The 20,819-nt window shown below is 44.9% G+C and overlaps 1 protein-coding gene across 10 annotated transcripts in view; it reads left to right on the top strand.

Annotated features, from left to right (window-relative positions):
* Positions 1-20,819, top strand: part of plekha7a (pleckstrin homology domain containing, family A member 7a) — an 84,122-nt gene that overhangs the window by 49,744 nt on the left and 13,559 nt on the right. For 6 of the 10 annotated variants that reach the window (XM_072694774.1, XM_072694778.1, XM_072694777.1 and 3 more), the window contains 8 exons: positions 3,135-3,239; positions 5,477-5,549; positions 6,806-6,906; positions 12,031-12,206; positions 13,906-14,376; positions 16,842-17,379; positions 18,757-18,840; positions 19,082-19,189. In XM_072694774.1, the coding sequence (XP_072550875.1) occupies positions 3,135-3,239; positions 5,477-5,549; positions 6,806-6,906; positions 12,031-12,206; positions 13,906-14,376; positions 16,842-17,379; positions 18,757-18,840; positions 19,082-19,189 (1,656 nt within the window). Of the gene's footprint in view, positions 1-3,134; positions 3,240-5,476; positions 5,550-6,805; positions 6,907-6,929; positions 9,331-12,030; positions 12,207-13,905; positions 14,377-16,841; positions 17,380-18,756; positions 18,841-19,081; positions 19,190-20,819 lie in introns of those variants that run through there. The other 4 variants (XM_072694775.1, XM_072694776.1, XM_072694783.1 and 1 more) reach the window with 4 other exon arrangements.

The following is a 20,819-nucleotide window of genomic DNA, read 5'->3' on the forward strand; positions in this document are numbered from 1 at the left end:
CTGTAAAACAGGCTTCTTCACTAGAGGGACTACCCAGTCCCCAGCACCGTTGGCCACCCAGCACCGTTGGCCACCCAGCACCGAAGCAGCGATGGATTTCTTTCAAAATTAAAAATAAGATAAGGACCGCAAAACAAATCTAACTTCTACAAACCTTTCGGTTCTGAAGTCTGCACAACCTTTCAGTGCTGATACTCTATAGAAGGAGAAAGCAGGAGGTCTTTAAACAGCTGTAGATGAGCGTGTCCACTAGTCTCTGTCTCTCTGACAGTGTTTCACTAGCTTTTTTTCCCCAGACCAAATGATATATCCTTCAAAGTTGTGGCATTAAATACTTATAATGAATGATTATTTTTCCCTTTTTCACTTGAAAATACAGTTAGATCCTAAACTGGGTCTGATTCACACTGCATGACAGAGGATATTCTAATAAACATGTATTATTATTATTATTATTATCATTATTATTATTAATAATAATAATCAAAATTCTAATGTGGTTATTTTTTATTACATTTTTAGACAATAAATTGCAATCAAGCACTATTTAATTGATGTATCACTCAGTGCTTGCAGAAAGCCTTTATTGTGCTTTATAGATGACGGGGGTCAGATTCAGGTTCTCTTACTCACATCTCCTCCTGTTTTTGGCTGGATATAACCTCAAACTGGGATTGATAGTGGGTATTTTGAAATGCAGCTGCTTATCACAGTAAATGGGTTAGAGAAGTAAAAGCACATGTGTGTGAAACTGTAGTTCAGAGCCATCTTCTTCCCTGGTCTGCTGGTCACGGTGGAGGTGGCCTGGTCATGCTGATATGTTTGTAAACTGGTTGCTTTAAATATTCGTCTCATTCTGATCAGAATCAGTGATGCTGGTCTTTCTGCAGTTTCTGCAGTTATTATACTAGAGATGTCCTGATCAGGTTATTTAGCCCCTGATCTGATCCAAGTCCTTTAATGCTGAGTATCAGCCGATTCTGATCCGATCTGTGTGTTTAGATCAATGAGCTGCTGATTAATCTGATCATTAAATCCCTTTATTTCAGCATCAGTTTCTATAATCAGACATTCTGGACTGATTGATTTAGTTTAGTCGAGACTTTTCTTAAAATGATGTTTTATAGTGTTTAATATCTTATAATCCAGTCTGATCTCCTCCCTGACCAATCAGCTCCCAGCTCCTTTACACACTGCAGTCTAATCACTTCCTGTGTGTGTGTGTGTGTGTGTGTGTGTGTGTGTGTGTGTGTGTAATGGTACACACTCTGGACTGGTATCTGTGGTTGTTGGTCTACTGGTGTGTAGTAACTGGTTTATAGTGTGTGTGTGTGAGATTGGGGTCTCTATAGCGTGTGTGTTAGCATTAGCGTTAGCCTCCACTCGGTTCTGAACGGGTTCTTCAGTGCTGGTTTAAGAACAGAGGAAGGCGAGTGAGCGGTTCTGCGGTTCTCCCGCTGGTAAAACAGAGCGTTTCAGTAGGAGTTTTATAAAGGGTCAGATATTATGGTCTGTTTTCAGGTTCCACTGTAAAATAGCTCCACACTGCAGAACCTCAACTCCTCTATTTACCTTCTGAGAACACAACACTGCTGCTGCAGCCGGCTGGAGATAATGTCTGTTAATGGTGCACTGAGGACACCGGGTGGCGCTCTGATCGCCGTGGTTTAAATAAAGACTCAGAACTGGATTGGGGTTAAAATAGCCGATACTCCATCCATTACAATATGACTGGATCAGCCCTGATCCCGATCCACTGGATCAGATTGGAACATTCCAATCTCATACACTTCGTCCAGGCAGAAACCTCCTCAACATTGAGACCTCTGTGATCGATCAGTGTAACATGATGCTACACATGAACAGTTTCAGTCTTCAAGACATTAAAATGTTTTTTTTTGTCTTAATTTGGTGTGTGTTCTTATTTACCCTCACTGTTGCTTTCGCCTACACTGAGTGAGTGCCCACCCGCCCTCAACATAAACCTGAGCTTTAAAAAAAATAATAATGATAATAATGACGATGAAGATGATGATGATGATGATACAGTCACTGGTGAAGCTCCACATACAGACATATGAATGTCAACCCCTGTGCTTTTAGGGTCTCTGTGCATCATCTGAAGGATAATTAGAATAGATGATGTGTAGTGTGACTCAGATGATTCAGGTTTTTGCAGCATCTCATTAATAGTTAACAAGATTTCCTCTCTATGACTCGAATGTGACGAAAGCATCATTGGTTTGATGTCTTCTCCGATTAGAAGAGCATGAAAACGAATCTCCAGTGGTTCGACTTGAGCAAGTCAGTTTTGACGGGAGACCCTTGCAGAACGTCCTCCATGCCTGGTTAGACGCAGTTCTGGTAATTAGTTTGTTTACTCCTCTGGGTTGAGGAACCATTCTCTAGACAGCACCCAGCCACACAACAGAAAGCCATGCACAGACGTCCTCTGACTGTGGAGCATGGTGGCTGATCTGCCTTCGCTTGACTGGAACTGTCAGATGATTCCTGATTCTGAAAGACAGCTTGAGTGCCGCTCTCTTTGAAGGTGTTGCGTAACTCTCCCATCATCCTCGTAAGGTGTGCCAGTAATTAACCTTCTGACACTATTCATAAATATTGACACAAATCTGAAGTATTTCTTACATTTTACTGTTGGAATGTTCCAGTGGTGTACACTCTCTGGTGGATATACCCCACCCAAAGGGAGACGGACTGCTTCACTACTGTATATGTTTGGGTTATTAATGACAATTAATGATTACTCAGAAAGTGAAAGTTTACGATGTAGGGTGTGTGTGTGTGTGTGTGTCTGCATACAGTAAGTCCAGCTATAGAGATATGGTGCTGTACAGGCTACCCAGGTCATCTGCTGTCTGTTTTGATTAGTGGAGATGAACAGTTGGGCTGTCTGTGCCCAAAGCTCAGAACCAGGCCTGTGATCGATCACCATGCTGTGTGAATGTGTGAACAGTGGTCCGTGTCAAAGCTCTAATTGTTGTTCCTGGGCAGCACTAGCAGAGGAAATCTGTAATTAATGACACAGCCCTGGCAGATGCTTAGCACTAATGGGTGATGAATGAATGGCGTAGTCACCTCAGTGTGTGTGTGTGTGTGTGTGTGTCTCACAGGGTTCCAGATCGAGTGGGAGGGTGCATAGCTTTGGCAAGAGGGACAATGCCATAAAGAGGAATCCCAATGTTCCTGTGGTGGTGCGGGGATGGCTCTACAAACAGGTGAGGATTTCATCCAAAATCTTTTCCTGCAGCAAATCAACAAAATACAAATAGAAAGAGCTTAATACAGAACCAGCGTTCACACAGACTGCCCTGAGGTTTCTCAGGAATTGATTTTAATATGATTCAGCATCTCGTTTACTGAAGTATTCAGACTCTTAGCCGACACGGAAAGAAATTGAGGTCAGGTGCATCTGATTCCAACTGTCCTCGAGAGTTCTGCTTTATTTGGACAATCAGTTTTGAGACAACTTTGAAAACAATGATCATGAGAGTGACTGTGGGTGGGCTGGGGAAGGGCAGTGCCCACTTAAATGAGCCATATGCCCACGCAGAGACAATTCTGGAAAAGGCTTTTTTTTTGTAATTGATGTGTGAGGATAAAAGGCTATTCTGAACGGTAACAGTACTCCTGCACTTAATCTCAGAGTGCCGCGACACGGTGCTGCAAAAATAAAACTGACATTGCAATATTTTCCCTTCTGCAATATACATTACACATGTAAACAAATCCAATCAGATTTCACTGATGAACTCTGTATATCAAGTTTGTAGTAAAATAAACAGTATTGGGCAGATATAGAAAAATTGTTGGTGGACCATTATAGATGCTTACCTGACGTGCGACTGACCTCTAAGCTGTAAATGACTGTCTACTGAATGTAACCCTGCACCTAACCCTAATCCTGACCCTAGCCTTTACCTTAACCTTTTAGGGTTAGGTTCATGTCAGATTTCATGCTAAGGTTTGGGTTAGGGTTGGGTTAGGGTTTAGGGTCAGGGTTTTGGGTCAGGTTCAGGGTTAGGGTTGGGGTCACAATGATTCACTTGTGTAAATGTGCTAATTTTCGATGAGGTAAATGTAAGAGAGGCTGTAAATGGGTTCTGCTACTGTATAAACTGAGACGGTTAACAGGGGTGAGACTGCCCTCCTGTCTGGGTTGATGCTGATGTAAGATCAGTGAAAGATCGGTGTTGACTGGGTGCAGCTGGTCGAGTCAGAGAACCCCACCAACATGCTCCACTCATCGTCCCCGATTAGATCCACTCTGGCATAGACCTTTACCACAGTCATCACTGCTAACAGCTAATCACTCTGAGGTCTTTATGTGACCATGGCAACCATAGATGCAATCTCTGTCCCCTGATCAGACATTATTACTGGTTATCTAGTGTCGACCAGAGGAGTCGACTCAGAGTTCCCCTTCTGAGTCCTGGTTCCTCTTAAGGTTTCTGATACTGATGCTATTGTCTTTAGCATGCTCTGTAGGAGCTCGCGAATTTGCCAATCCTGGTGTTCTCTGGCAAATGCCAAGCGTCCTGCACGGTGTTGGGCTGTGAGCACAACACCCATCTGTGGACGTCAGGCCCTCATCCCATCCTCATGGAGTCGGTTTCTAACCGTTTGTGTAGACACTTGCACATTTGTGGCCTGCTGGAGGTCATTTTGCAGGGCTCTGGCAGTGCTCCTCCTGTTCCTCCTTGCACAAAGGCGGAGGTAGCGGTCCTGCTGCTGGGTTGTTACCCTCCTACGGCCTCCTCCACGTCTGCTGGTGTACTGGCCTGTCTCCTGGTAGCGCCTCCAGCCTCTGGACACTATGCTGACAGACACAGCGAACCTTCTTGCCACAGCTCGCATTGATGTGCCATCCTGGATGAGCTGCACTACCTGAGTCACTTGTGTGGGTTGTAGAGTCCGTCTCATGCTACCACGAGTGTGAAAGCACCACCAACATTCAAAAGTGATCAAACCACCAGCCAGAAAGCATAGGTACTGAGAAGTGGTCTGTGGTCCCCACCTGCAGAACCACTCCTTTATTGAGTGTGTCTTGCTAATTGCCAATAATTTCCACCTGTTGTCTATTCCATTTGCACAACAGCATGTGAAATTGATTGTCAATCAGTGTTGCTTCCTGGACAGTTTGATTTCACAGAAGTTTGATTTACTTGGAGTTATTTTGTGTTGTTTAAGTGTTTCCTTTATTTTTTGAGCAGTGTATATATGTTTTCAAAGCCTGTTTTGGTCATTTCAATCCAGACACAGCCTGCCCACACACCTGCACACACCTGCACGAACCTGTGTGGAGGGAGCCAAGTAAACTTTAGCTAAACTGACAGTGAAATAGTGTTTATGCTGTCAGCACACTGAGAGAAGCATTGGCAGCTTTGGGGAGGGCATGCATGCAGGGAGCTGCTTTAGCCAAGTGTCTGACCGGAGTGTGTTTTTGTGCTTTCAGGACAGTTCAGGCATGCGACTCTGGAGGCGGAAGTGGTTTGTGCTGGCTGACTATTGTCTCTTTTACTATAAAGGTGAGTCTCTTTACACCAAGCTTCAGTGATGTTCACATATTTAGATTTTACTGAGCAGGTAACTCTGTGGTTAGCACATGGCTTACCATGCTAAAGCCTGTGGGTCGTTCTAGTGACACTGTGATATAGGGCTGCTAATGCCCTTTATAGTATTTATAATTACATGCAGTAAATGTGTAATTGTTCAAAAACACTGACATTAACATAAATACAAATAATCAAGTGAACAGGACATCGTGATTTTATGTGAGTGAATGTTTCAGACGGTCCTCAACCTCTCCTCCAAGAAACTCAGAATTTACAGTTACTGTCTAATTCAGAGTTCATCTGATCAGTCCTTCATTAAGTGAATCAGAAGAGCTGCTGCTGGAACGAATCCACACAGAAGCTGAAGGCACGCTACAGTCCGAGACCGGTTTTCTTCTAACTGCACCTCCGCCAATCAGTGCAATCCCAGTTTATACTGTAGTTGTTTATCACTGGTACACTTACTGTTGAGACTTCTTCACAGTACTGAATGGTGGGATTCTTCCCTCTGCAGCTGATCTCTCAGATGTTCAAATGCAGTTAAATGAGATTTATGTTTCTTCAAGACTCTGTAGCTGTATAAAAGGTAGACTTGAAGAAGTATCTCCTACATCCACAACCCACAGCTATCTATAGACACTGTGTCTGTGTGTGTGTGTGTGTGTGTGTGTGTGTGTGCGTACACGTGTTTGTCGTTACAGAGCGTAATCTATCCTCATTTTTGTAGGCTGTCTGCTCTGCCATGCTTTGTCCCAGCCAGCCCCTTCTCATGTAGATAAGAGCCCCGGCCTCATGCAGGAGCTCGTCTCCTCCAAATGCCCTTGAAGTTTAATTTAACCCCTGTGATGTAATCCAGCCGCCCTGATCACTTATCACAATAGCCCCATCATCACCTCCTCTATTACTGATTTCTGTCCCAGACACATAGCGCTCTTGAGCCCGCTCTCGGAAGAATGTCCCACATTGACGGCTCCACCTCCTGCAGAGAAGTTGGGGGGGGAAGGGGGGGGTGTAAATATAAAAGTGTGAATTATGATAATATTAGCAGAGCACTGACGTGGGGCAGAGGAATGCCTTCTCTGATAAACACAACCGGGGAGAGGGAGACGGAGTGACAGTGAACCAGAGTAGGAGTGAGCCGGTGGAGGTGGTGGGGGGTGTTGGGGTGGCTGCTGTGTTTGCATGAGTAAGTAGTGTTAGCTGAACTCTGACTGTCCTGTCTTTCACAGACAGCCGAGAGGAGAACGTGTTGGGCAGCATCCCTCTGCCCAGCTACACCATCTCTCCAGTGGGGCCCGAGGACCACATTAGCCGCAAGTATGCCTTCAAGGTAAGAACTGAGCGTGAGAGGAAGACCCTCACTAATCAACACCACATTTATAGTGATGGTCAGACATACTGAGCCCAAAGAGCAGTCCTGCTGGTGTCCGTACACCTGCTGCTGGACACAGCTCAAATATACCTCATTTAGTCTCACTGACTCCTGTCTGCCTCGTTTCCTCTGTCTGCTTCTGCGGCTCTTTGTTGATTATTGCAGACACTCGGGCGCCGGCCAAACTGTCGCACAGTTCCTATTTCCCTTTGTTTGTTTATTTGTTTGTTTGTTGTTGGCCCAGTAGATTGTTGTTGAGTGTTGTGCTGTGGGCTGGTCTGTCAGCAGGGTGTAAGCTTAGCATTGCCATGTGTGTGTGTGTGTGTGTGTGTGTGTGTTTTAGGGGGGTTAGTTGTGTGCATTCTGTTTATCATGACTGTTCAGAACAGGGGTATTTTATTAGTGTCCAGTAAGGTCCAGTTAAGAATTTACTAAGTCTAGGTCCAGAAGATAGTCATGTGTAAAGGGTTAAGTGTGATATAGTTTATACTGAAGTGTATACTAGCAGCTTTATCTACATTTTATATAGTTAAGGTTATACAGAAGAGTAACAGACAACTAAAACAGTCCAAAATCAAATAAAACAGGCTGGCTGGCTGTAGAGATGGCAGGCTGTGTGGAGATGATTAGAGGCTAAGAGTGTAAAAGGACTGAGTGACAAATTCTCAAAATTTTACAAATACTCCAAAATAAAACCCCCAAAAACCAGAATGCCAGTCTCTTGGAACAAAGAGCTTAATAACTGGTCTCGTAGTCTCGCTCCACATCACTGCATTGATTATGGCCATAGTCTCGGGGCATACGGGCCGTACTGGTGTAGAACTGCCAGTGGAACGAACTCTCCTCTCTTCCCTGTGTGCAGCGATCATCATAATACACAGATCTGTCTCTTCATAGTTACTATCAGGCAGATCAGGACTAGGTTAGTACCGGGAGATCGTGACTCAAATGCTCTCCATAAACTTTCAGCAGGCACAGATTAACTAGTGCAGGTCGAGATGTGAAGCAGTGCTGGCTGCTCTTGCTCAGACTGGCTGTAGACTGTAGGTATCTGCTCATTTGTTGTCCTCCCTGTTGTCCGTCCAGGTGTGTTCAGTAACACATTTTTAGTAAATTCAGATTTAATAGTATCTTGTTATGTTTTGTTTTAATCAGTTAAAAATATCTCGGACCCGACTGGACTACAGTCTCTCTTCATGAACTTTCATATAGCCATCTACAGGCCAAAGGGGACAGAAGATTTTAGAAACAAACGTTAGTCTAATGTTATAAAATCAGATTATTATAGAATTAGACGTGACTAACACTACATGCTCTTCACATCAAACGGGCTACTGTCTGTAACTGTTCACCCGGTGAGCGATGAGGTTAAGCTTCTCTATAAGCTGGCTGGTGGATATGTGTTATGCTTGTATGTACTGGACTGTAATATGGGGTTCTGCTTCTACCTGTAGAGTCGAGCTGTGTTAGATTCAGTGAATTTGGCCTCAAAGAAAGAAACACCCTGTAATCAGCCTGCGCTTCTCTCCTCTCTGCACCTGTTCCCCAGCAGGGCCCTCTCTTACAGCGCTAAGCAAGCAAAACCCATTTTCCAGAAAGCAGCCCTTACCATCCCTGACACTCGAGACTCCATCACCTCTCTTTCCACCTCACTTTTCTATCCCAGCGTTTCCCTCCATACACAGGCTGCTCCTGTTAGCCCATGCTGCAGTTCTGTGCAGTTCTGCTGGATATTGTAGAAGCAACAAAAGCTGTCATTGTTTCCTTTGTTTCCCACTCTCAGTGCAGAGGGACGTGCAGGGGAATGTTTGTAGGCAAATCCTGCTGGATATTTAGGAGTGGAGTGTCTCAGACGGGCAGACGAGGCTCTCTAATCTATTCCTAATCCCTTATCAAAGAGAGGGCTTATTGCGGCGCATTCTGCTCAGCCAGCAAACCCGCTCAGCATGCCGGTACGACTGTGGCAGGGGGACAGAGCGGCTGCCGTGTTGGATAGCAGCACCGAGATGTGAGAGAGTCTCGATGGTTTCTTTTCCTGGCTTCTCTCTAAGGGTGCTGGCATTGTCTGTCATGTTGGCAGTCCCGCTTGTGTGGTGTGGCATGCTTGTGTGCTACAGCTCCTGCTGTGTGCTTGTGTCGCTGTGTTCCGACAGTGTGGTAGTCTCATCACCTTTGTATTTACCAGTGTTCGTACACACGGCGCCCAGCGGTCAGTACATATAGCTCCATCAGGGAGGGGGAGGTGGTGACTGATTGATTGGTTGTGCACTATTTGCTGAACTGTGTTCTTCTTTTGTTCTGATTGGTGGGCTCGCTGCCTGTGACGAGAGAATGACAGTCCAGAGAAGTTCCCACACGCGGGCCTGTCTACTGTAACTATAGGTACCTTCCTTCCTTCCTTTGGTTCTGTGTTCTTCTCCAGTGTGAGCAGCTTGCAGATTGTGCTAAACACCTCCGTGTGTCAGTCTCCACGGCTTTCCATTTACCCGCTAACTGTGTGAAGGATTGTGGGTAGACTGACTCTGTTTGTCAGGCCCTCAAAGGAATAGTTCAGGAAGTCAGATGTACACAGTTCTGCTGATTACAGATGAAGTGTGCAGACAGTCCACGGTCCCTCTGACGGCAGCAGTGCAGAATTCTGTCTGTATTATCGTCTACATGAATAACGCTCGGTAGGAGCAGACGTCCAGATGTTGAAATATGTTCAAAGAGACAGAGGTGTTCATGGGGTGTCCGTTACTGTACAGCATTGTATGACCCTGTTCTGAAACCACGTCAGTAAGCCTGTTTGAGATCACTTTTTAACACGGTGAGGTCTGAGCCAGGGATGCCCTGATACAGGAGTTCTGGGCAGTTGGCAGGATCTGGTCTTGTTCATGCAGGGATGTGCTGACACACACTGTAGTTATTTACACAAGGTTTAATAATAGAGTACAACAACTATAGCATCAATATCAGCTGGAAATATGAGTGACATCTTAACATCTGTCTGATGCCCATCATCGTGTAAGCACTTGGTCAGTATTGATAAGAGTCTGGGCTGCACAATATATCGTTTCAGCATCATCGTCATTATCTTCATCATCATCATCGCAGTGTAGACATGTGCAATAGTCACATTGCAGGACGTGTCACAGTGTCATATAAAACTAATTAAATTAAACTCCAGTCTTGTATACATGGAGTGCAATATTAATATTAATACTCCTAGTTTGAGGCAGGTGTGTGTTAGCATGCATTGTGGACAGAGCTGATTAATAAGCTGCATTACAGTAAAAGAAGCAGACTTGTGGTACTGAGCGTTTCGGGGCTGATCTACTTCTTTGAGGTTAAAGGGAGATGTGACTGAACTCTAAAGCTCTGAGCTTTTATCTCTAAAATTGTTTTATTGTTATTGTTTATTTTCGATATATCTGCTACAGACTAACAGCTTGTGCTGTCATGAGCGTTGGGCTGATTTCTTGGGAATATTGTGTTGTAGCTCATTCAGGATTTCTTTATAAAGCTCTCTCCACTTCCCTCTTATCTCCAGCCCCTTTCTGCAGAGGACTCTAGAGACATAAGGCTAAGTACCAGCAAATAAAAAGGTGGCAGAGGGCTTGACAAATCTGATAGCCCCCTGAAATAGCCCTGCATGGTGTGTTGGGTACTCTGAGGAGAAATAGCTATTTTTAGATCTTTGTGTTTTTAGCCTCACTATCTCTGTTCAGTCCAGCAGATTTAGGCTGTATTCAGGCTCTGTTAGAGGCTAGAGGACTGTATCAGTGTTAGGTGTTGTTTATGTCTGTGGGGTGAACAGGTGTGCTGCTCTTAGACTGGCCAGATTTGGTTGGATTAGAAAAAGCCCTCCTGCATTAGTGAGGCTCATTAGAACAAGTGGTAATGCTGCCATGCAGACCCCAGTGTGCAGCAGATAAGTGAGCCAAGACCCCCTGAGCAGATCAGCCTTGGTCTACTTCCAAATGAAGCGCGGTCTAGTTTGATCGAAGTGTGAAAGCAACACGAACCACAGACATCTAAATGGACCAAAAACAGTCATCTCTACTCTGCAGGCTGGATAAGAGGTCCAGTTTCTGTACCTAACAGCAGTACATAATACAATTATAAATTCATAAAAGAATAAAATGAAAAAGTAGTGTAGTAATAATACAATAGATATAAAAAGCATAGATGAATAGTATACATGTGTATTAATCATGTGAGAGTCTCAATATTGAAATATGCAGACAAATACAGAAAACACCAGTATGATCTAAAGACAGATCCAGTCCAACCCAGTCAGGAGGTCAGGCGTGCTTAGCAAGCCGAGGATTTCCACAATGGGGTGCTTTACATCACTGTCACCGTGGGCCTGATGTACATACAAGCGCAGCTGCAGTGCAGAATATCGCTTAACCAGTCTCCGCTCAGTGTGTGTGTCCGGATGTGGTGCGACAGTGGAACTCGAAACAGCTCAGAAATGAAGACGTTTCCGTCCAGACAGTCCTACAGGGACGAAGTTCTCCTCACAGTCCACTTTAGGAAACAATAAGGTGGGGTGGAAGCTTAGTGCGTGTGCTGACCGTGTTTCTACTGTGGGTTCAGGTGGTGCTAATGTTGTGGAACAGTGTGTCTGTTTTTCTACAGCATGTTTTGATGGTGTCTCTGTTAGGGTGTCTGTTATCTCTGTGAAACAGCATCGGGGACATTCCAACACCTCTGCTTTCCTGTTTTCCTGCCCTGCATCAGTGCATCACTGTACATCGATCAGCCATAACATTAAAACCACCTGTTTAATGAAGTGTAGGTCCCTGGCACCCTGTCCAGGGATCGTTCCTCCATTGTGCCGTGTATTACAGGGTAAGAGACACTGGATCTAGGAAATCAGTGTTATCTACTTCATGTCAGTGGTTTTAATGTTATGGCTGATCAGTATATGTTCTGATCTAACGGGACATACTCACCCTGTTTCCCAGCAGTGGTGCAGGTGCTCTCCTGGCCATCCCACTAGCTAGCTTGTGTTAGTTCCGTCCTTTTAACTCTAGGGAACATTTGCACTGGTGGGTTGGTTGGTTGCTGACAACCTCTGCGCTCTTTCCACAGGCCAGTCATACAGGGATGCGCTCCTACATTTACAAACACAGCTCTGTGATTGGCTCACAGGCGGAGCATAGTGGCATGAGGACGTACTACTTCAGCGCAGACACGCAGGAGGACATGAATACTTGGGTGAAGGCCATGAACCAAGCTGCGCTGATGCAGAACCACATGGTGAAGAGGTCTGTATTCACACACACTCCTACAAACACGCTGCTGTGTTCGTGTCTGCAGTCTGTTTCCTCTCTTAGCCTTTGTTTAAAACATCAGTTCTGCTTCTGTTTGAGTTGGAGGGAGTTACGTGTTTGTGCAGGACATCAGTCTGGGTGATTGACAGAAGCAGGACAGTGTTTGCAGATGCTGAGGACGAGACAGCTGCATTAATCAATTCAGATGATGCTAACTGATTCCCACTGTACTGATTGTTAGCTGGGTGGAGTTGGCATATCAGTATTAGTAGATTGGACCGGAATTCTAAGACAATTTATGAAAAAATAAATATAGTTATGAACAACAAACTAACAAAGATGCACTGTGCAAAATTACGGCTTGATCCAGTGATGCTGAAAAACAGCTGTTCAGCATTTATAGAGCTTCCTGATGACATACATACACCAGCATCTACAGACGAGCTTATCCATGCTTCATTAGAGTCAGACAAAGCGTTAATGAGCCACAGCAGTTTAGTTAGTCACAAAAACCCAGAACGAATGATTGACCCGGTTGTTTACAAACGTCGTCAGATTTTTGATAGTTATTAAGGTCTCTGCTCTTTTTTTACCAGTTTCATAAAGATCAGATGAAAAGTCTAGAACTAGTCGGGCTCATCCTGTGTGTCTGGGTAGCGGGAGGGAGTACAGGTTTCATGTCTGTAGCTCTCACATTTTGGTCTCTACAGCTTTGTTTTGTTGTTTTTAGTGGAAAATAATGTCAGAAGTAATAGGGCTTCAGTGTGGGAACCATACATGAATAAAAGTTATTTTAAAGTCCACAAAATGTTTTTCAGAAAAGTGAAAGTAGTGTTGTGTTATCTGTGCTTGAAGGCCTCGTTTAAAATCTGATTATTTATAAAGAACATGTTTTCTTTCCTGCCCCCGCCCCCCCCGAACACACACACACACACACACACACACACACACACACACACACACACACACACACCATTCCTGCTGAATTCGTTAATAACTGTGTTCACATGCAGGTATAGGATGTGTTTGTCTATGTGAGAATTTATGAGCTTTTTCAGTGGGCAAGTTTCCACCCCCGCACTGCCATCCCAACATTCTGCGTATAATACAGCTTTGAGGCGTACATATTCATTATTCATGTGGTGATATGCAAATGTTTAAGCTTCCTTAGTACAGTATTAATCTGAATGCTCCACAAGCTTTCATTTGTTTCCACTGGGGCCGTTTCCATCTGAGGGAAACGGACACACAGACCAGGAGTAGTATGTTCACCCCGATGTAGCTGGTTTGTACATTGTCCTTATTCATAATCTTAATTAAATATAATAATTAGGGTTTTTAAAGGGAATCTTTAAGGTAAGTGAGTGTGGCCTTAAACTAGTAGAACTGTCCTCTGTTCTAAATGCTCCGTAATTGACCACGAATTAAAGAGCGGTTCTGAGAGGGACTGAGCTTGAGAACTCTCACCTCTGCAAGGTTAAAGGGTTAATTGAAGACTCCTGAAGCTTGAACTCTTCTAATCCAGATGCTTTGAATTCCAAATCCAATTTCAGGCTGGATGAACTAGGGGGACTCAGAGGATAGTGTGGTTAACAGGGGCTCCAGACCCATTCCTGATTAGTCTTAAAATTCTCTCAGCAGTCACACGCAGAAATCTGTAATAAATCTGTAATACCTAGTTTTTCACACCCAGTGTCCTGGAGGAGACAGACTGCCCACACCGCCTTGATATACAGGAGAAGCTTGAGCAGCAGGCAGGACCTCAGATCAACCACATCAGCAGCTACGTGCTGTTCCATGCAGAAGCTCCTCAAAGTGATGGGACTGAACCTCTGAAGCAGGAGCTGTTAGGAGGAGAGGAGGAGAGCGGGACTGCCCTACCCAAGATGGAGCAGGCAAGGGGGAAATCGCCGGCAGTCAGGACAGTAGAGGTGGAGCTCTCAGCCCCAGACCTAGCAGCAGCTTCTCGGACTGCATCCGACCCCCCATCGCGGGCTGCCTCTACCCTGCCGGCTTCTTTTCGGAATGGAGTGACCCAGGACCAAAACGGCACGGTTGGATACCAGAGGGGCCCCACACCACGCTCCGACACCCCCACACACAGGAGAAGCACCCTGGAACAGGTGGAGAATTGGGTGAAAGTGCAGAAGGGAGAACAGAAAGGGTGAGTGCACCTGAGCAAATACAGCCGACACTGCACACGGTTACATCACAGCATGATAATTAGGGCTTAATTAATGATCATTTCATGATAAGCTATAGAACCTGTATTAACCCCAGTTATTTCTGCTGTCTCTACTCCGCTCTTCTCCACTTAGAGTAGAGAATAGTTTGGGTAGAATAATCTAATGAGCGTTACTGATCACTGACCTCAGATGCAGTTTGCTGTCTGACGTGCTTCTTTAGTTTAGAACAGTATATGCTAGGCTAACATTGCTAACAATCACTGTCCCTAGTCTCCTGTCAGTAAATGTTCCCAAATCTTAATTTCATCAATCACTAAACCAAAGACTGCAGGAATAGAGTTACTCAAAATAGCTCTCCAACTTTATTTAGTTTAACAGACTGATGAAGATTAGCTCTATGGTTGCCATGTATTTCCATGAATATGTAAAGAAGGCCTCAGTGTGGTTAGCTGTGTTAGCAGTGATGGTTTTAGGAAGGGATCAGTCTCATGGCTCATTCACTCTGTCCGTACTCTGCGTTATTGTGGTCTGTATGTGAGCATGTTCTCTGAAAGCTTGCGGATCTGGACGGGGCGGAGTGGTAATGCTGGAAACCGCGGGTGCAGTGTAGCCGATAGTTCAGGTGAAGCATGCTGAAACTTTAGACTCTGGACTGCCCCCTAGTGGATGTATTGATTAACATCCATGCCAGCATTAAGGACGCATAGAAGTATGCGGACAGTAATGGTTACATAAACATTTTAAAACATAAACATATTCATTTTCATAAAGGGAGTATAAATGAGTCTTAATCAGAGACACGGGTGGAACATGCTGGTCGGGTTCTCTGACACATGCCAGCAGCTCCGCAGTGGTGGAGATGGTGTAGTGGGCAGGAAGCAGCAGGGACATGCAATCAACGTCAATCACACCAGTACCCGCCCACACAGGAGCCGCGGTTCAGCTCTGCTGAAAGAAAAACACAGATGTTAGATTGTATCTCTGGACATGATACATGTCTAAACCAGAGCAGGACAGACTCCTGCAGGCCTTGCTGTAACAGTCTGGAGAGCCATAAGAGAACAGTTCCCTAAAAAATCAGTGCCCCCTTAGCCTGTGAGCGGCAGGACAGCGGCACCAACATCTCAGTTAATGAGAAATCTCAGTGAACCCTCAGATCCTCCATCTATCTAACGGGGAGACTAGCTATCTAAAGCTCCACTGAATAGGAATGTTTTCATCCACAAACACTGACTGAGCTACTCCAGTGCTGGGGGGCTTCATACGAAAACGCCAGGATAGGCAGGATATGAGATCACTCAGGCACTGAGGAGGAGGAAGGTTAACTGCAGAATTGTATAATCAGTGTGGAGTTTTACTGGCAGCCAGTGAATCTCTGGGAATTCTGGAAGGATATGGTCAAACTTTCTAGTTCTTGTTAGGACTCTAGCTGCCGTGTTCTGGACTAACTGGAGCCTGTTTCAGCTCTTAGCAGAGCAGCCTGACAGCAGTGCAGTACAGTAATCCAGCCTTGATGTAATAAATGTGGGTGTGGTTTCAGTGAGCTGGCTGATATGTGAGATTGGTGAGAGTGTAAATCTGGTGTTGGTTTGCAATGTTAGGCAAGCGTCTCCTGCTGTAAACTAAAGAAGTCTTACCTGATTCACTTCTTCTGGGGTAAATTATTGATTTTTCACTGGATTATTACCTTATTCTCTTTAATAGAACTCTGATTTGCTTGTTTTGAGTTTACTGTATTATTACTGTAAGTAATTAAGGTAAGTGAGATTTCATAGTACTTCTTTGGGAAGGTGACTGTATTTGGTAAAGACACTCAGTATAAACAAACTCTAAAGCAGGTTGAAGCCGATTTAGATCAAATATGAACAGAAAAGGAATATAACTATTTCAGTTTATCAGTGAGCAGTGATGTCATTTAGACCCTTTATCAGCTTCTAAATATTCACACCAAAATATTAATCTGTACGATCTTTACCCCTGTAATTGACCTGAGCTGACCTGTAATCATTTATACACAACTCCTTTTTGTGTGATCTGTAGCCAAAGGCCTGGAATTAGCCAGTGCATCCAAACTGCTGCTGCCGATGGTTAAGAGTAGTGTAAGAGGTTCATTCCTGATCATATGAGGGGTCAGCTTCACAGAGATCTGTATTTAGAGTCTGAGTGCACAAATAATTGAATTCATTTGGTTTCTTCACCCATTTGAGTTCTACTGATTTGTGAATTGAGCGTAATCATGTGATGCGCCGCGTGATGCAGGCATTTGGGTATTAAACTCGCTCGTCCTGTGGTAGTTCGATTGTTGAGATTTTTATTGCTCACAAATTCAGTCTGAACTGGGCTTTAAATAGAGCTCTTATCAGACCAGCAGCATCTCAGATCTCAACATCCAGTTTCTCTTGTTGTAAAAGTGGAAGTAATTCAGGTCTGCTCTGACACTCAGAGCTATCTCCGGTGAAGGTACCCTCTCTCGCAGAACACCTCTAGCACAGCCCAATTTTGGAACAGCCGAAGCCTACCAGTCCTTGCCAAGGGTTACTTCCAGTCACAGCCCACCAAACTCACACCGGCAGCTTCCCAGTGACTACAGATATGCCCAGGACCGCCTCAGCCACTTGCGGGCAGCTCAGGGCCAACCTCCTCAGCCTGCCGTGCGGGACGGCACTGTCTGGCAGCTGTACGAGTGGCAGCAGAGGCAGCAGTATCGACACGCCAGCCCCACTGCCCCCATTTACGTCCCAGCTCCAGACTACTCCACTGCCGTCTCCTCTACCAGAGGGAATCTGGACGTGGCACGCTCAGTCTCCGTGCCCCCTCTTCCCACTGACATCCCTCCCCCTGGCCCACCACCAGGGCCCAGGCTGCTGTCCCCGCGAAGACCCCACACTCCTGCTGAACGTGTAACGGTCAAGCCCCAGGAAGACAGGCCCATGGTGGAGGTGCCGCCGTCCAGCTCCCCTCGCCGCATATACTCTCAAAAGGTACGTAACTGATCAGCAGACATACAGTTACACACTTGTGATAGAGCCTGATGTGAACCTGCAGAACAAACACAGAAGAGCCTCTAATTTGACTTTGATTTTTTAAATAATTTAAATCACTCACTGTAACATCTCTGCTACAAAAAAGGTTCTTTGTGGAACCAAAAGTGGTTCTTCTCTAGTTCAGTTATTCAGTTCAGATTTATTAGTATAGAGTTTTTTTACAACTGCAGTCACAGAGTAGCTTCACAGGAATCAGTAAGAGGACAGGAGGTCAGCACATCATAAACATAAAGACATAAACATAAAGATAAAGGTGAGCAAACCAAAGACCACCGTGCAGGAGAACCTCCCTCAGAGCTGGAGGAAGAAAACTTGGGAGGAACCAAGACTCACAGGGGGACACGACCGACCCGTCCTCCTCTGATCAGAACTATTAATAAATTATTGATAAAAGCCACGGAACCACTGAGACTGATCTACTGCTCAGGTGTGCTGACATCATCATAATATCATATAACTAATATAATCAGAGTAGAGATGTTCGGAGTAATGAGAGGAATGGTGGGTAATGGTGGTAGTAATAATAGTAGTAGAGTTCATGTAAACTTTAAGCAGGTAGACAGAGCAGGAGGCTGGGCAGCAGGTCTTCCATCAGAGTCAGGCCGGACAAGTGGACAGTCTTTAACTCTGAACAGATGCTCAGGACTGTTTGATGTGATGTAGACGTTACATTCTTGTTGTGAATTTGAGTATGTGACTTTAAAAAGACAAGTATTTCAAAAGTAACAGAAAGTAATCAGAGTACATTACTTTAATATAGTAATGGATTACATTACAATTAAATTGTTGAGCAGGTGATCAGTGATCTGTCATTTTTAAAGTAACCCTCCCAACCCTGAATAGCACACACTTACATGAGTTCAGATCTCATCTTCTGAGCTTCTTCATCTTGTGAAATCTTCTTAATTCTTTTTAAAATAATATTTAATATTTACAGTATTTAGTTATTATGTGTTTCTGTTCTGGTCACTGAAAAAGAGAGGACCCTAGAAGTGTGTGGATGCTGTTGGCTGAAGGTCAGGTAGTTCAGAGGCACATTTTTAGGTAGTTTAGGAGCAACAGCATGGAGTCCTCTTTGTTTTCGGCTGTTTGGCAGGCAGAGAGGAAGACCGTCGTTTATGAGCCGCTAACCCAGTCAGAACTGCCTCACTCTGACCCAGATAAAGAGCAGAACAAAATCATTGACCTTCACATCCATGATGAGCATACGGAAACTTCCATCCACTGTTGTACACACCTGTCTTTATTACCTGTTCTCATTATAATAAGGTCTCATTACCTGTATTACCTATTACCTGTCTCTTTTTTTTTCAGTCTGCCACCATCGAAAGGCGCTCCATCCCCCCATCGGGCTACATTACTCACACTGTGAGTGCTCCCAGTCTTCATGGAAAAACAGTAAGAACCTTGTCACGCTTCTGCGTTTTAGGAAGCTTCTTATTGGTGCAGTTTTAATTGATGTAATGAAGGAGTGGACAGATAGAATATCTGCTTAACCAATCAGTAAAGAGGTTTAGGCAGACTTTTAACGGGAACAGCCCTTGATCAGCCCTGTCTGTCAGAGCCTGGAATCAACAAGCAGTAATCATCACACCTTTTTCTCTGCCTACTGTGGTGCCTCCACTCTCTGGGCGGGTAGCCGGAGGAGCTTACCCTCCTGCTCATCCAGCTCCGGAGACACCAGGCTATCATGGCAGGAGTGCGCAGCCAAACTCTGGCCCATCTACGGCAGCTCTCCCAAGTGCAGGTCAGGCCTTGGTCCGGCTCCTCTAGTAGCCTCGGGCTTGTCGCTGCTGCAGGCAGCACCAGTACACCAACCTTCACTGCCCTCTGGCTGCCCGGCTGTGTGTTTGGCTGCTGTAGCTGTGTTTCATAGTGCTGTATGTTAGCATGGCATGTCATGCAACTGGCAACCTCTAGTTCTGCAACCATGTCAGCATGGATTGCTGTGGTTTATATGGTTTGCCCAACACTGAGCTCATTTCTTTGGTTCCTGCATTAGCTGAAGGCCTGTTTTTTATGTTTTTATTCCGGAGCATCGTAGTAAAAGCTTCCAGTGTGTTTTTATGTTTGCTTGAAAAGCTGTAGTTTAAAGTAAACTGACTGTTACACATGGTAATATGCAAATCGCTTGATATGGTCAGTCTGAAACCAGGATCACCTCTACTTACCAGTAATACAGTCTGTCAGCCAGTAGAGCCTTATGGGAATTATACTTACCAAGCATCACATTAGGAACACCAGAGCACTGATTTGGGTGGTGCGTGACTGTTGGTGTCAGACGCACTGGTTTGAGTTTTTCTAGATCTGCTGATCTCCTGGGATTTTCAGCACAGCAGACTCTGGAGTTTCTCAGGATGGTGGAATGAAGAAAACCCATCCAGTGAGTGGCGGTTCTGTGGTTCTGCAGACGGAAACACCTTGTTGATTAAATAGGTCCACAGAGAACGGTCTGACTGGTTGGAGCTGACAGAAAGGCTACAGTAGCTCAGATGACCGCTCTGTACAGCTGTGGAGAGCAGCAAAGCAGCTCAGAATGAACACCAACACCTCCAACCTTGAAGAGGATATAGAGCTACACCAGCAGAAGAACCACGTCAGGTTCCACTTCTGTCAGCCAAAAACAGAAAGCTGGGGCTGCAGTGGCTCAACACAGACCACACCAACACTGGACAGCTGAAGACTGGAGAAACGTAGCCTCGTAGGCTCAGAACTGGGCTACAACGGCATGAATCCATGACCCAAACCTGCTGTGTGTGAACAGTCCAGGCTGGTGGAGGTGGTTTAATGGTGTGGGGCCTGATAGTACCAGTTAATCAGTATACTGGTATGTATGCCAAAGCATCCCGTTATGGCCTTGATCTTCCAACGGCTACTTCCAGCATGATGATACACCCTCTTACAAAGCATAAATCATCTCAGACTGGTTTCAGAAGCCTTGTAATGGGTTCTTCAGTGGCCGTCACAGTCACTGGATCTGAATTTAATAGAACACCTTCGGGATGTGGTGGAACGGGAGATTTACAGCATGAAAGTGCTCTTTAAAAATCTGTTGGGATAATGTGATGCAGTCACCTTAACATGGACCAGAATTTTAAAGGTTTTCAGCATAGAACTGTGTGTTCCTAATAAAGTGCTTGCTGGGTATATTATCTGCCTTATAAAATGGATGTCTAGTAGGATAAACAAAGCAATCTCCTTCATCTTCCAGCTGTGTCTGTTAGCACATCTGGATACTCTGTACAGTGTGTGTATCAGGACAGTAATGGTACTGAGAGAAGGATTGCAGTGCTGTGTGTTTGGGGACGGGTGGAGATGTTAAACAGCTCAATTCATTAATTGCAGATCGAGGTTTCAGACTGAAGATAAGGAGCGAT

The sequence above is a fragment of the Salminus brasiliensis genome, chromosome 13, assembly GCF_030463535.1.
Source record: "Salminus brasiliensis chromosome 13, fSalBra1.hap2, whole genome shotgun sequence".
NCBI lineage: Eukaryota > Metazoa > Chordata > Actinopteri > Characiformes > Bryconidae > Salminus > Salminus brasiliensis.